The 15595-nt window shown below is 40.2% G+C and overlaps 3 protein-coding genes across 6 annotated transcripts; 2 read left to right on the top strand and 1 right to left on the bottom strand.

Annotated features, from left to right (window-relative positions):
• The first annotated feature begins 428 nt into the window (after window positions 1-428).
• LOC121193828 (G-protein coupled receptor 55) lies at window positions 429-6095 on the top strand. Of its 2 annotated transcripts, none has more exons than XM_041056305.1 (3): window positions 429-480; window positions 1436-2171; window positions 3442-6095. In XM_041056305.1, the coding sequence occupies exons 1-3, from the start codon at window positions 476-478 to the stop codon at window positions 3646-3648; spliced, it is 948 nt and encodes a 315-aa protein (XP_040912239.1). In that variant the 5' UTR covers window positions 429-475; the 3' UTR covers window positions 3649-6095. The 2 variants fall into 2 exon arrangements, with proteins under 2 accessions (XP_040912239.1, XP_040912240.1); XM_041056306.1 differs by having other exon boundaries at window positions 466-563.
• A 141-nt stretch (window positions 6096-6236) lies between these two features.
• On the bottom strand, window positions 6237-11127 carry itm2cb (integral membrane protein 2Cb). Of its 2 annotated transcripts, none has more exons than XM_041054280.1 (6): window positions 10931-11127; window positions 8965-9102; window positions 8676-8867; window positions 8475-8585; window positions 8140-8290; window positions 6237-7474 (listed from the first exon to the last, which is right to left on the bottom strand). In XM_041054280.1, exons 1-6 carry the CDS (start codon window positions 11015-11017, stop codon window positions 7383-7385), a joined length of 771 nt encoding a protein of 256 aa, XP_040910214.1. In that variant the 5' UTR covers window positions 11018-11127; the 3' UTR covers window positions 6237-7382. The 2 variants fall into 2 exon arrangements, with proteins under 2 accessions (XP_040910214.1, XP_040910215.1); XM_041054281.1 differs by having other exon boundaries at window positions 8676-8864.
• Window positions 11128-12786: 1659 nt separating this feature from the next.
• hes6 (hes family bHLH transcription factor 6) lies at window positions 12787-14680 on the top strand. 2 transcript variants are annotated; one of them, XM_041055462.1, is made up of 4 exons: window positions 12787-13085; window positions 13174-13260; window positions 13401-13476; window positions 13827-14680. In XM_041055462.1, the coding sequence occupies exons 1-4, from the start codon at window positions 13011-13013 to the stop codon at window positions 14237-14239; spliced, it is 651 nt and encodes a 216-aa protein (XP_040911396.1). In that variant the 5' UTR covers window positions 12787-13010; the 3' UTR covers window positions 14240-14680. The 2 variants fall into 2 exon arrangements, with proteins under 2 accessions (XP_040911396.1, XP_040911395.1); XM_041055461.1 differs by having other exon boundaries at window positions 13395-13476.
• The last annotated feature ends 915 nt before the right edge of the window (window positions 14681-15595 follow it).

Genomic DNA, 15595 nt, shown 5'->3' with positions numbered 1-15595 from the left:
TGTCCAAGCAGCAGCTCCAATGATACTCACTTTGCAATGATATGAGACAGCGGGGAGGAGCAAATCACATTTAATTCCTCAATTAATAAACTGCTTGTATCATCTGCATTGTTCATTTTATGAGGTGAAACATCTCTTAGCGCTTCACTGTCACTATGAGTATTACCTACATGCTGTTCATTTTTTCAGAAATTTACAAATGAAATCTACTGTTACAGCAGTTTGCAGTGACCATGCATGCCCTTATCTTCAAAAAGCACATAAGAGCAATAAGATGGATAACAGTAAAACTGGCTGGACAAGTTCACCTCTGTTTTGATTTTAAACGGCTGTATTGCATATCTGAACACACATGCATGATGTGTGGCATGGCTCAGGAAGTGGTGATGAAACAACAAAGGTAGAAAAGCAGAACTACGTCTGGCACAGTCAGTCTGGCAGACACTCTGAACGTTCAGTGGAGAGACTGGCATCTATGAGGTAAAGACACGACTACATTTCATATTTTCTGCTGCACTGGATATTTTCTGCTGCACTGGATACCGACTGTTAAACAGCACCAGGTTAGACTTTTAAAACATTAGTGGCGAAGCAAATACGAGTGTAACCATTTTATCAAGACACTTAAATAACAAACCAGACTTTCAGTGAAAAAGAAGGGGTTTGAAAATATTTAAGACTTTTTCTTTTACTGGAGATGACTTTAACTGGAAAGGGCCTGCGCCCTTTTTGATCACTCTATAGCCAACAACACAATAAATATACTGTACATGCCAGTCACGTTTAGCATGCAATACGTCTGGTAGACTATGTTGAAAACTGAGCTGTTAGGATCGCACCCTAACAGCTCAGAGATATATCTCTGAGCATATCTCTGAGAAGTTCATTCTGACACCTGCCTCGAGTGACGACTGTAGAGTAACTCGGAGTAAGAGCTGAATTTTTGTATTTGTACAAACTTTGTACAAAACATTCAGATCCCTATGGGACTATTCTGTAGCATTTAATCAAAGACAGGTGCACTGAAAATCGGCCAAATAACCAAATATGTTAAAATGTGCAGTGAAACCACTACATTGGTGCAAGTGCCTCATTTGACAGATCAGGAGTCAAGATCATGCTATTTCTCTCCAGATCTTGGCAAATTCCAATTACATTAACTGTCCAAATAATTAACTAATTTAGAGCATGCGATTTAATGTAATACATCAAATACATGTTATCTTGTTGTCTTAGGCCTTTACATCAGAAAGTAGAAACACAAAACAAGTTCACAGCTCTTGTACCCACACAACTAAAAGGTTTCAAGAGGCTTTGTACAGTGACACATCGTCTGTGTGAGAACACAGAAATGCATCACAGGAAATTAAGCTTCAATTCTCAGACATTTTCAGGAAGATGTTGTATTCATATCAAACCAATTATTTTCCTGCAGTGACACCATGACAACCAACTGTTCATTTAATGAGGTGGACAACCTGATGAAATCTTTAGAGCTTGCCATCTACATACCCATATTCGTCTTTGGTCTGATCCTGAATGTTGCAGCGCTGTTTGTGTTCTGCATCCTTTTGCGAAAATGGACGGAGTCAACTATCTACATGACCAGCTTGGCTCTGATGGATCTGCTCCTCCTCTTCCCTCTTCCCTTCAAAATGCATGCGACCAATCAATGGTGGCCTGGCAACCTTCAACCTCTCTGTTCAGCCTTGGAAAGCCTGTACTTTGTTGGAATATATGGCAGCATCTACACCATCGTGTGTATTGCTGTGGACAGGTGGATGGCTATCTGTCACCCATTCAAAGCTAAGCAGATGCGTTCACCCAAAGTAGCTCTGGGCACCTGCGTGTTGGTGTGGGTGCTGGTGCTGGCAGTGATCTTTCCAACCATGTCCAGCTTCAGGGATGAACAGAAGGAAAACTTTCACTGCTTCCACGGGTTTTCAAAGAATGGCTGGCGCCCTGGAGTGATCATCTGTTTGCAGGTGTTTGGGTTTCTGGTGCCTGCACTGGTGGTCATTTACTGTTCGACCCAGACCATCCTGGCACTTCGGCAATCTGGCCAGCACAGCCGTCAGAGCCGGGCCTGCGTGAAGATTATCTGCAGCAGTCTGTGTGCCTTCCTGATGCCTTTCACCCCGAGCCACCTCGGTATCCTTCTGCAGTTCCTGGTGAGAGAAATTGCAAGTTCATTTTAAGTAAACTGACCTTTGAAGTGAAAAGAGTGAAACAGGTTAAATTACATAACAAATAAAGGTGATCAAACAATCTCACCTCAAGGTCCATTTCGTAAGTGTTCTGGAGCTTTCGGTGATATTACATAATCTTAATTAGAAGATAGGCTTTGTACAGTTGTCATGAAATTGTAGATGTTTGAATTTCTATTTTTTTCTGACCACGTAGGGGGTCAGAATCCCCCCCAGCTCAACAAATGAAGGGTTTCATTCCAAAATACAGTAGATCCATTAAAAATATATTGAACAGTGTCTAAAAATCCAAATAACAAATGATCTAAATTACTGTTTTAAATTAGGTCAACAAACAAGGGAATGAATTCCCAAAAAATGTCACCTGAGCAGTGTACCTTCATTTTTTTTTTTTCCTATTGGACAGTATTTGTCAACCTGTGCTCCAGGTGCTCCTGCTTTATGCTAAATCACTGTCAGATCCAAGTAGTGCTTCCTCCCTTGTTTTTTATACTGAATAAAACAAACTCCTTAACTTTTATGGCAACAGGCAGATGCGACAAGGCCGTAACCAGGATTTTAGAAATACTGAGGTCTTTTATGACTGATGCGTATTTTTGGCCTGGTTTGGCTAAAAAAATGGCAAACCAGTACACCATACTATTTGATCATTTTTAGACACATTTTAGATTCAAGATCTTATTGTTCATTTTAATTAAAAAATGATGGAGGAAAAGCCAAACAGATGGTAAAGTATATAATCAGTTTGTATTTTTTATTTGTTCTTTTGTTTTTTGTTTTTTTATTAGACAAATGTGGCATCTGTCAATCTGTGATTTTATTTCAGCCACAAAAAAGGCTATATAATTCTATATAGTTTTCCGAGGCGTGAATAAATAATACAATCAGACTAATCACTTTTTTTAGCATATTTTTGTCACCAGAACTGAAAGCGACAGCGGTTGTTTAAGCCCTGATATCTCTGTGTCCTCAGTACTTGCAGACCTGACACTGAGATGTGGGGTGTGATTTTTATTCAAAAGTTAGACCTCTCATTTTGAAATGAAAGTATTACAGCAGAGTCTGACATGACAATATGTAATAGCGGTGCATGGAGAGAACATCTTCCAAAAAGCCTGATGAGAAACACACCACTGTGCTACCTCTGGTGTTATTGTAAGATTTTCAAAACCATTATTCTCATACATATATGCAGGATGTACTAATGTTCCTCTAATCCTTCACACAATCCCAGGTGCACCAAGACGTGATTCAGGAATGTTCCACCAAGACCAGCATCAGCCTGTTCATACAGGTAGCTATGTGTCTGTCCAACATCACCTGCTGTCTGGACGCTCTATGCTACTACTTCATCGCCCATGAGGTGAGGAGCCCCAGACACTCATTCAGGATGTCAAGGACCAGCCAAAGAAGAGCCACTTTCAGCACATCAGAGGTTTGAACATGAGACAATGACAGTTCAAGTTAAAATATAATTTGTCCTCAAAGGACCACTGGTAGTGAATGCAAGATCTGGCTTCTTGAGTTTTAGGAGGACAATAAAACAAGGGAAGAACCAGTACCTGATAGGCAATGCACTAAGAGAAATGGGTGGCAGTGAAGCAGGTCAGAGTGCAATCTTAATTAAGCACAGAGCTGAGAATAAGGCTAACCTGTTGTGTAGGAAAAGATCTGACAAGCAATGATATATATTTTGGTCCGGTGGCAGGAAGCCAGTAGGCACTTCTGTAACCTCAAAGAGCTCCAATACCCAAATGTAGGGTTGCAAAAAGAAACTCCTGTAACAACACAATGTTTTTCTAGAACAAGCTTGTGAAATGGCTCAAAACACGGCAGGCCGTCCTCAGTCCTACACACCCACAATGAGAAACTGATGTGGGCTATGATTAATTTTGAAGCACTGGCATATGTTTTCACAAAGTCAGACACAGAGTATGTAAACTGCGCTTTTACTGAAGATCTCATTAAAAGACAAGATCAATCACGTAAGATAAGAGCAGATACATTTTGGACCAATTTGGTTCTATAGATACCGTTCGTAAATTATGAAACGTCTTATAAGACACAGATAATATCATATTTATGTAGTATTGATATATCATCTCTCATACAAAACACAGATGTACATAAAAAGTCAACTAGAAACAAATAAAGAATTAAAACTGACAAGAGTAACTACATTATTAACAATGACATATTCATTTAATTATTAATTTCCATACTCCATTATCTAGCATATGAATTATTCATAATCCATAAATCTCACAAACAACATCACCCAGCTGTGATCTTGTGTGTTGAAACACAAGAACTGAATTCATTATTATCATTTAATTATCTTTGATCACTTGTTTAATAACAGCTGATTTTATAAACCTTAAATGATACTTAAAAACATTTTATTTTAATTGTTAACTTTTTCTTGGTTTGTTCTTTGGCACATTGTGACTTCTTTCTTGTAGCACAAGTAGCCTTATCTATCACTGATTAATAAGTAACTGTAATTATAGTATCAGAAATATATTTAATACATACAAATTTAATCTTTAGAATTTGATGCAGAGAGAAGTTACATTTATGGATCCATCTTGTTAATCACTGTATATAAATAAGGTCCACGGCTGCCCTGACCTTATTAATGCAAACAAAAAAAAATATTCTGGAGGATTATATTTATCAAATAATCCTGACATAAATGATGAGGCAAATAAGTGAGTCTGCTAAAAGTTTTATGAATAGAAACTGACTGTTTTGTTTAGATATTTATTTTCTTTATGTCCACATGTACTTTTTGTTTGAATTTCTTTTTTTAATCTTTGTAACATACTGTAGCTTCATACATGTGAACTAGTCTAATGTGAAATCATGCAAGGCAGCTGTTAATTATAGTCGGCCTGAGCTGTATATTTCAAAACTGCTGATAGGACTGTTAAGATATTAGTATGTTTACGAGGGGGTGTAATTTACATGAACGCTCCCAAAGCTAAACCCCTGTTGGGAAGTTGTGCATTGAGTCGACTGCAGCCTTATCTTGCTCACGTTGAACAGAGTCACCATGTGATAACAGTGAAAGATTTGGGGGATTTACAGTACATTAATGCCGTTTTTATGATATAGTATAATCTGTGAAACGATCTCCTCTAAAACCAGAAGCAAGACGTGAATCTGTCATGAGCTGATACTTTCATTTTTGCACCAGCCTCCTCTTTGTTAAGTTTCACTGTTATTTGTTGGCAACCAGTTCTGTTTAGTTTCTGTTACTGTGATATATACATACTTCTTTTCAAAAAAAAAATTTTTTGAGTGAAATTTATTTTAGTGACGTCATGGAGCTTCCTCAGCTGACCTGCACAGTTTGTGTGGTTTGGTTTTGTTTTCTTCTCTCTAGTCTAGTTAACTGATGTAAACCCAGACAAAACACAGTGATGTAAACGTAAACTCAATGCTTATCACTGACAGGAGGACAGTGTAGATTCTATTTGTATTTTAACACAATAAGCTTTGCTGATATGGCTTATATTATTTCTGTTCTGGCTCAAACGTTATGACATGACTCATGGATCACTTTGGCCTTTGAAGAAAATTACAATAGTAATATCTCTACTTCTCAACTTTTATTTTTGCACCTAGTTGCATTAATTTTGAAACGGAAGAGGGCAATTTGAGTTCTCTTCCTTTTTTAAAGTGAAACATGACTAACCACAAAACGTTAATCAAGTGATACTTTTACCACGATGACGCTGCATTTTTTCTGTTCTGTATTTGAAAACATGCTGCATATCCTGGCTGAACTGATCAAAACTGTGTGTTTGTTTCAGTGACATTATGTCTATACTTGCTGTGAGGAAGTTGACAGAGGAAAAATAAAAGTCTTTGTTTCCCTTTCTAGCCAAGACTAGGTCCCTTTTTACATTGTTTATGCTGGAGTGTTGTTGGTACAATCCCCAATTATTATGACGCCTAATAATCAGATTTATCATGTGTACGTTGTACTGTGTGTGTTGCTGATTAACATACAAAAGACAAAACTAAAGTTTGATCATTTATTCTTAAAGCAGCAAGATATTACAAGAAAAATCGACTGTACAGCCAAATTAAGTATCCAAGACGATGAAATATGAGCACATATCACAGGACCCTCTCAACAGACTGATTTGCTCCAGGTTGCACATTAGAAAGACACCCCAAATCTTTTTTAAATTGGGACAAATCAACATTGTAGAGATAATAATGGCAAGATAGGAAAGATAGGGAACCGGCAAGAGCTGAAGACAACAGGCAAATCCAAGAGAAGAGGAGGAAGAAAGTTTTAGCCTTTGATATCATCTACAGTAAGTGATCTAGACTATAAAGCATTCTTACTAAATATTTCATATATCCATAACACTAAGCATAGCATCGCTGACTGCAGACTTCCTTTGGTTCCTTTTGTCCCTCTGAAGCACTGCTACTAATTACAGTCTAAAGCCATTTATATCCAAGGAGTAGGAAAGTGTGATACCAAAGGAAATATAGAGACAAACCATTAAGAAATGATCATTCGCAAAACAAGTCGATTTCAGATAAAAATCTATGCATGTAACAATATGAAATCCAGAAGAAAATCAATTTACAGTATATATTGCTTAGGAACAATCAAAGTTATATACACCATTCATTAATGATAAAAACCAGCAAAGAAACATCTAAACTACATGAGGTATGTTTTGCCATTTTCTGACCTTCAAACAAAATAAATTAACAAACAAAAAATAAATATTCATACAAGTGCACAGTGAAAGCAGCTTCCAAGTTTCCTTTCCATCACCCATAGTGCACTGGGTTACTAAATAACAATAAAGACAAGTCTAAAATTAAATCAACTCCTCTGATGAAAATATCACAAACTGACAAACATTAACTTTGTCTGCACGACATGACAAGCTACAGGTATATCCAAACACATTTATAACATCATCCAAATATACAGACTATCTGAATAAAAAAGACTAACATTGTACATGAACAATAAAAGAGTATTCCAACTTGAGACAAAAAACAAAAACAAACAAACATTAAAATTGAAACTGTTGGACAAATACTTGCTCTTAAAGTGCAGTTAAAAGCCTAAATAATTTAAGAGGTATGGTTTGAAATTGGCTTCAGTGTTGGATGGCTGTGATTTCCGCCTCAGATTTAGACCCTGTTGCAGATGACGGTCTCAACCACAAAAGTGTTCTCGAAGTGGCGAATGCTATGGCACTTCTTTGTCTCACGCCTCTCAATACCTGGAAGAGAGAACACATTTAGAAAATCTGTTCAGTACTGAGGTTTGCAGTGTTCATATTATCTCTGCAGCAACCATGCTTACACTGAACATTTTGAATCAGCAGAAGTGATTCCCTCAGCGCACATCCATATATGTACTCAGGGGAAGTTTGTTGCATCATTTCTGAAGCTCTCACACCAATCAAAGGAGGCAACGACACAGATATCACTCATACGCATCGCTACCGCCTCCACAGTATGTGGATGTGTCCACAGTACTACAAGTGACTCACATAGCAGGAAGTTCCCAGGCAGTGCCCACACACGCGCGCACACACACACAGATATAATCAGCCTGACAGGCTGTTAGAGTAGGATTTTACACTGCAGACACACTGTGTGAAATTTTCACTCGGAACCCCCTATTTGGTTCTGGTGGTATTTGTTTTCTGCATGGTCATTCTCAGTTTGCACCTACACACTAAAACCGATTCCCTGTGACTCACTGGAGGAATACTTTCCTTCATGGGTACAGAGAGATCACAGTGACACAGCAAACATCACATGACTCAACATCTCACAAGAGTTGGTGTGAAAGAGGGTGATAAGTTAGCGGAAGTTATCAAGCACTCATCACTCATCATTTAGCATCTTGTAATGAATACTGTAATGAATGTATACTCACGTCGGTGCTGGTTACGGCGTCTGAGGCGGTAGGTTTCTTTGCCATAGCAGAGCCTGTGGATGAATGGGCCCAGCTGTCTCATGTTCCTCACCCTCCCTGTCACCACCATCTCCTCCTGGATGATGTAAGTCTGAGGAAGGTACGTCCCTCTCTGTGGCAAAGAGAGACACATGAATCACTCAGTCGATCTGTCTGTGGGAGGAACACTGCAGGCAGGAAGATGGGAACATGCTGTCCTTCGCTCTCTCAGACAGCCATTTATCTCTAACAATGCTTTTACAATAGCTTCACCAGTGACATTAACATTGAATGTAGTGAGCGAGCGAGTGCCTTACCTTGACATTGACAAGCAGCTCCCACAGGTTGCGTGGAGGCATCACCAAGGTTGTGTTCAACTCGGTGATGTAGCATTTGTCCAGAGCAATGTCATGATAGGCTGTGAGGCCCTGGAACAAATAAAGAAATGGTTAAAACTTGAGCCATACAAGGAAATGCAAAGAGAGTAAACCATATAACATACAGATGCCTTAACCTACCCTCTGAAAGTCGTGGATGATATCAGCGGGGTCACTGCCTCCAAAGTGTGGCACAGGTACACTGATCTGTTCATAGTTATCATCAAGGTAGATGCCGACGTTCTCCTCGAGTTCTTGCCGCCCCCTCAGAGGAGCATACACAGAGTCCTCATAGACAACCCGGCAGTGGAACAAGCTGTCCTCCGGGATCTGCTAATGGGACACAGCGGAGCTGAGTTAGAATGTGTAAACAGCTTTTTATATTTTGTACTGTTCTTAAAATACAAAGGGGGATGTAGACTGAACTGACCTGAGGTATAAAGTAGTAGCGATAGATGTAGACAGAGGCTAGCACCAGCCCTGACATGAAAACCACCAGGCCAAAGGTGAGGCAGCACAGGCCAGTTGGAAATGGCTTCTTGGGCCTGACAGGAAGAACCAGCTGCTCCTGTAAAGGGAAAAAACTGTTTGGTTAGAGGACAAGTCAGGGTCAACAGGGTAATATGAGCTTGTTAGCCAGGAGACTGTGGTGAGAACTTAACCTGGACATTTTGGCATAGTATTGCATAGTATTTTGTTAAAATATTCAGTTTTATTTTCAATTCTAGGACTTGCTGGATTTTCCATTTCATATAATGATGCAGACAAATTTGGGAGAAAAATCGGTAACACGGTTTAGTAGTTAATTAGAAATGAATCATATCCCTATGATAGAGGACCAGTGGACGTAATATCCTCTCATACTGGCATGCTTTCCTGTACAAAGTCCAAATCGTAACAGAGTTAATTCTGAAGAGAGGGATTTGCCAAATCGTTAGTCAAGTGAGGAGATCTGGTAGACGTAGGATGGACTGGAGTGAGGCATGCCAGATGCCCACCCACAGTCTCTCAGTCAATCTGCTGCCTCTCCCTACTACTGTTGCTATGGAGAGCGGAAGCAGGGAGAGCAGATTGTGCCAGGCTCTGACGAAGATGCTGGCACGTGGCCGTCTGGGTCTATTCTTAGAGGCCTATTTCCACCGTCCATATTTGCAGTTAGTTCTCTCGCGCCCGAAGTGGGAGTCAAAATGAGAACAACTACGTGGAGCAGGAGTCCCTCAGCAGAGGCAGGCATATTAATAGATCTACACACATTGGCTCTGACGCCTAGCCTACTGTCACAGCCAATCAGAATCCACACAGCCTTTGAGATCATGTGTTATACTTATGTTGACGTAACAAATAGGTGAAAAATGTGTTTGCAGAGGTGATGGATGCGTCATTAAGTGGTATTCATTGTGTACAGAGAGATAGGAAAAAGGATGAGGCTTAGACAAGCATGCATCCATGCCAGATATCTAATTATGTATAACTCCTGGGAGGTGGCCCAGAAATGAGGCTAGAAAAGCTGGACTTCCTAAATAGTTAAAACTTTTAACGGTTGATTCAGGTTTAAGCCATTCTACAAATCCAACTCAGAAACAAAGTAAAGTCAAGATAACATCATATACAAGCTAACTACTCTACCTATCCATCTATCTACCTACCTATCTTCCTGCCTGTCTATCTACTTTAAAGCACAGATTCAGGTCCTGCAGGTAGCGCCTCTCAGGCGCTACCTGCAGGATTCACGTGGTATAACACGCCGTGACGTCACTGACTGCAGCAGTGACCCCATCTGACAGCTTTGTTGTTGTCTCATTTCAACAAAAACGGGGAGGGGGGAACTGAGGCTATTTCCACACCTGCCACTTACACTGAGTAAAGGGGAGCGTTTTCTTTTCTATATGAATACTTTATAAACCAGTAAAGAGTGATGGTGTCATATTCTGCTGAGGGCACACGCTGGACAGCCATCTGCAGTGTGTCCTCGGCCAAACAAGGTGACGTAATGTCAACATCCCCAGGCTGGGCTGGGGTGATCTGCAATGTTGGGTCTGTTCCCTTGTCATTATAACATTACTGCACTGTAAGATTTTTTTCTTTCTGTCAGAAATACTGTCCAATTAAGCGCACCAGCAATAAGCAGGATAATACACTACAGTATTGACGTGATTTTCATTCAATCATTTGCATAGCTTTTGTCCATATGTAAGTTTTTTTACATAAATAAAACGACCATATCTTACCGGTGTAAAATGAAATCGTGGTGATGGATGAACAGACAAATATCACAGGTAAGAGTAAAATAGTTTAGCTATAACCTATGCAAAACGAGAAAAGGCTACTACATTGTACTGAGACACAAGACAAATGGCACATCGCGAAATAAAGAAAGACAAAGTGTGCAAACTCACGTGAGCCTGAGGTATAATGATCTTGTCTCCATCGTTCTCTTTTTCAGGCTTCTGCGCCGAAACTGGCTGGAAAGTGATCTTCACCATGTTTGTATGTTCAATGTATATTTGTTTGTTTCTCGTTTCTGATTCAGTGCGCTGGTTTCATCCACCGAGCCGGGAAGATTATATAGCGCCGGACCAGTCTCGCCCCCGGGACTCAGTGACCTCAGAACAGCGTCTTCTCTGACGATCAAGCACTGTGTGGGTCTGAAGGAAAAGCCGCCTCGCCGCTGTCAAAATAAGAGTTCCGGGACGGCTGAAACGCTTAGATTTGACGCGAAATGCACAGCTTGTGGGTTCTTTGGTTCACAGATAAACATACTTAAATGTTTAAAGCTACCTTTGACGGGAAATTCCCGTTTTATCTCTCGTTTTATTGATAGTAGAATATACTATGCCCTTATTGCGAAGGCAAGTGCCAGATATGGTAATGCTTTCCGTATTTTATTTAAAGCTGCATCTCCTTTTTTCAACAGTGTTCTCAACACTATCATCCGGAAATGTAGGGATGTTTCAAACTCTTATCTAGCTATACCGCAAAAAAGTTAGCAGTAGGTCACTACTACTGCTACTAATGATGATGTTAATAATAATGTTAATTTATTTATGAGCTCGTAAGGCATGTAATGCATACAGTTTTGCACAGTAATATGAATTATCTGTGCTGAAATTTGAGCATGTTGTATAATATCAATCTGTAAGTGGACATCACATCTTACATTTATTAAATCGGCCATTGGCCGTGGGTACAAAGTGGGGTTTTAAGACTGTAGATAATTTACAGATTTAAGAATCTTTGTCATGGTTAAATGATCAGATGTAATTATTAATTTTTTCACTAACTAAACTAAAACCTTACAGCCACCTTCATTCCCTAACACCCATCAGCAGTGTACTGTACAACTGTAAATGGAAATCACTACAAACCAAACTACATGTACTAGTGCATATTCCCCCTCCAAATGCAAATTACACAACACATGCAAATTTGCACAGACATACACAGCTCTCGTCACCATATGTGAATAGTCATGACAGTGTGTCTATATGACTCACCACAGTCAATGCTCACTACAGACAAAAGCCACACTGTTGAATTTGGACAATAAAGGACACCTGAGTTGATGATATAATAACATTTTTTGTTATTTTTTGTAAAGTGCTACTTACAAATGAAAAGAGGCAATGGAAATGTGCGCTGAAACGTTCTAAAAATGCCACTGCAGTAGACCCAGCACGGCTTTAGGCTGCTTGTTCATTTCTACAGGCTCTTTACACTCTTTACACATGGGAGTGATGTACTTGACAAATGACTCCTATCATCCAATTCTTTTTTTTTTTTTTGTAGAGAAGTGGAGCATTAACCTAGTCCTCATAGGTGGACTGATGGCTCACAATCAAGCATGAAATAGGCCTAGCTAACTAATGATGCAATGTGAGAATTGGCAGATATATGGCCCATAGTAGTAAGCACTCTTAAAAAGGCAGTGCTTAAAAGTGTGAACATTAAAACGCAAATGATTCAGTGTGATTATTATTTATTCTTCCTGCAAGAGGAGATTGCTAAAATAAGCTGTATTTGGACCCTAAAATGTAAGTTTAAAAAACAAAACACTGCTTTCATCCAGAAAAAAAATGTTTGAATAAATCCACTGTTTCAGTAGTGGGGCGTTTGTTTCAGTTGTAGCTACAGAAGTTGCTGATATTATTTGGGCCTCTTTAACTTAATGATTTTCATCTGTTGAGACAAAAGCTAACACGACCACTGGCGATTGGCGGGTACGAGCGTTGCGCGCCCTCGATGTGTCTTGCTCTCGTAGCCAGTTCACCTATTCACATGTAAATGAATCCGTCGTATAAACCTAGTACATGCCCCCTCGGAGCAGCATTGACGAGCCCAGTCTCTCTGCAAGCTTTGTTAGCTGCTGGGATCGCCCAGCCATCTGTCCCCATTGACTAGCTTTAACGGCTCTTTGGATTACACGCCGACCTCCAGTCCAGTAGGTTTGTGGCAGCGCCTGGGTTAAACTTCAACAACATGGCCCCCATCCGTAACAGCACAGACGGAATGGACAGAGGTGATAACTGCAGTGGGGTCAAGTCTGACAGAAAGGTAACGGCCCATGTGAGCACTTAACGTTAACGTATCTGTTCTTACCTGGCTTCAAACTGACCAAGTGTGTTCCTTGCTGTCCTGGCAGATGAGGAAACCTCTGGTCGAGAAGAAAAGAAGAGCTCGCATCAATGAAAGTTTACAAGAACTCAGAGTCCTCATTGCGGACGCAGACGTAAGACATTATGGATACATGTTTAGGTTTTTTGTGGAGTTTTCCCTAAAAATGAACTAAATTGGTGTGTCTTGGTGTAAGCTAGCTTGTGTTACCAGCGCTTGTTACTTACTCTTTATTGTCACTATTTGCAGCTTCAGTCAAAGATGGAGAATGCCGAGGTCCTGGAGATGACAGTGAAACGAGTGGAGAGTATCCTGAAAAACCGTGCTCAAGGTAAATTGTTTATGTTTACGTTTACTTGGGAACACGCCATTCAGCAAAGGTTCAAATTATGTTTTACGTTTCATCCAGAACTACTAACTCTTACTGTTAAAAGCTGCTTTCTACTTACTAGTCTTGTCTTCTTCCGCCTAGCAGTATAGTTATTCAAAAGTAACAAAAAGTACTTATTACCTATCAGCGTATTAATATTTTAATCAACTGTACTGCGGTCGCAGGTGCGCGTGTGCATCTTGGCCAGCGGCTCAGCCAATCAGAACAGAGAACCGAACGTTTGTAACTGGCTGACCGTTGAGTTTTACTAACGGTGAAGCTGACCGTTGTTTTTCTGTATCTTTCCGTAGAAGTGGACGCTGTGAACCGGGAGGCCTGTGAGCGGTTTGCGGCAGGCTACATCCAGTGTATGCACGACGTGCACACTTTTGTGTCCAGCTGCCCGGGCATTGACCCGACAGAGGCCGCGGAGTTGTTGAACCACCTCCTGGAGAGCATGCCGTTGAACGACGAGGACCGCCTCCGGGTGATGCTGCAGGACACCGTGGCGGACAGTAACGGTACTTGGTCTCTGTCTGAGAGCATGTACACGGCCCTGGTGTCCCCGGCCCCTTCCACCACTTCCACCGATGACCTCTGCTCAGACCTGGATGAGACGGACTCAGAGCAAAGCCATGTTTCTTCTTCAGAGGAGGCTGACGGCCAGGATGTTTTGAGCTTGCCTTCTTTAATGTATTCTAAGTCAGTGTGGAGACCCTGGTAAACCATTTAAGAAGGAGTAGCATGTTTTAAACTATAGTAGATGATTTAATTCTTTGTGATAGGATGTTGTGTGGGATAGGCCTCAGTACATGAAAAAAAAACTGCTGAGATGACAACTTTGAAACTTGTTGAAAGGCATCTGAGAAGCTCTTTGTAAAATTATTCTGAAACTACGGTTAAACTAAAATGTATTTAATAAATAAATAAAGTATGTAATTAAATCTCATTGCAGAGGTCAGTAACCTACAGGGTCTTCATTTGGAAGTGTATTGGCCTTGTATAGGCCTGCCTTCAGTGAAGGGGGTAAATGCATATGTAAATATTTACTTGTTGAATATGACTGGGCTGTATAGAAGATAGTTGTCCCACTAGTAATGCATTTTTAGCCAAGTGTAAATTATTTCTTATTTAGGATATCTTTAACTTTGTATTTATACATGTAGGCTACCTCATCTGATTTCCCTAAGTTTCAACTTTTCAATAAATATCTTTTTGACAAATTACATGTTTTAAATTCTATTTTTCAAGCTGCTTCTTCTTATGAAAAACAAAAAAAAAACACACACGTTTCACACACACAAGGATCCCACTAACCACCCACCCACGGCTGTTTTCAAGATATTAGTTATTACTCTGCAATTGTGGGCCATTTGTGTGCACTCTCTCTCCAAGATCCCTTAGCACATCGTAGGCATTTGTGAGGTGTGAAATGATTAATCCATTCACTCCTTATATAGGCCTAGTAGAGGACCTGGCAAATGGGTTTTATAACTTCAGCTTTTTTGATGTTGGAGTTTTAAAATAACATGGACACAAATAACTCGCTCAGTCATGACTCTGGGCTTTTCAGTAACAAAAACACCTCTGTTTCAGTTTGACATTATATGATACTGTATTGTTCTGTATGAGGAGTTTTCATGCTGCAGAGTAAAAATCTTTGCTGAATAGTACAGTGCTTCAATAAAATGCATTCTCTTACTAATAAACTATAAAGGTCTGTGCACACCACCCTATACTAGCAAGAGAATGGGGTCAACAGATCAATGCTAATTCACAGAGACACTTGAGAAAGCTTGTGTCTGCATCTTCAGACATGGCCTCTTTTGGTCCTGGTGAGAGCCACAGACAATGTTCTGCCTCTGCACCATCGGCTCCCACAGCTACAAATGAATAAGAAAAGACAGCAATCCTGAACAATCCGTCTCTAGTCAGATGTCTCGTCTGGTGTTCCTGTGATGTCCACGCCAAGCGTCACTTCTTACACTGTCCACAGTCTTAAAACACCCCTACTGAGAGGGATCTTTGGTGAAATGATAAGAAAAAGATTAATACAAGGAGCCTGGGTTTATCAGTGGAG

The sequence above is a fragment of the Toxotes jaculatrix genome, chromosome 14, assembly GCF_017976425.1.
Source record: "Toxotes jaculatrix isolate fToxJac2 chromosome 14, fToxJac2.pri, whole genome shotgun sequence".
NCBI classification, from domain to species: domain Eukaryota; kingdom Metazoa; phylum Chordata; class Actinopteri; family Toxotidae; genus Toxotes; species Toxotes jaculatrix.
The sequence above is the reverse complement of the archived record's forward strand: the minus strand, read 5'-3'. Positions and strand labels throughout refer to the sequence as shown.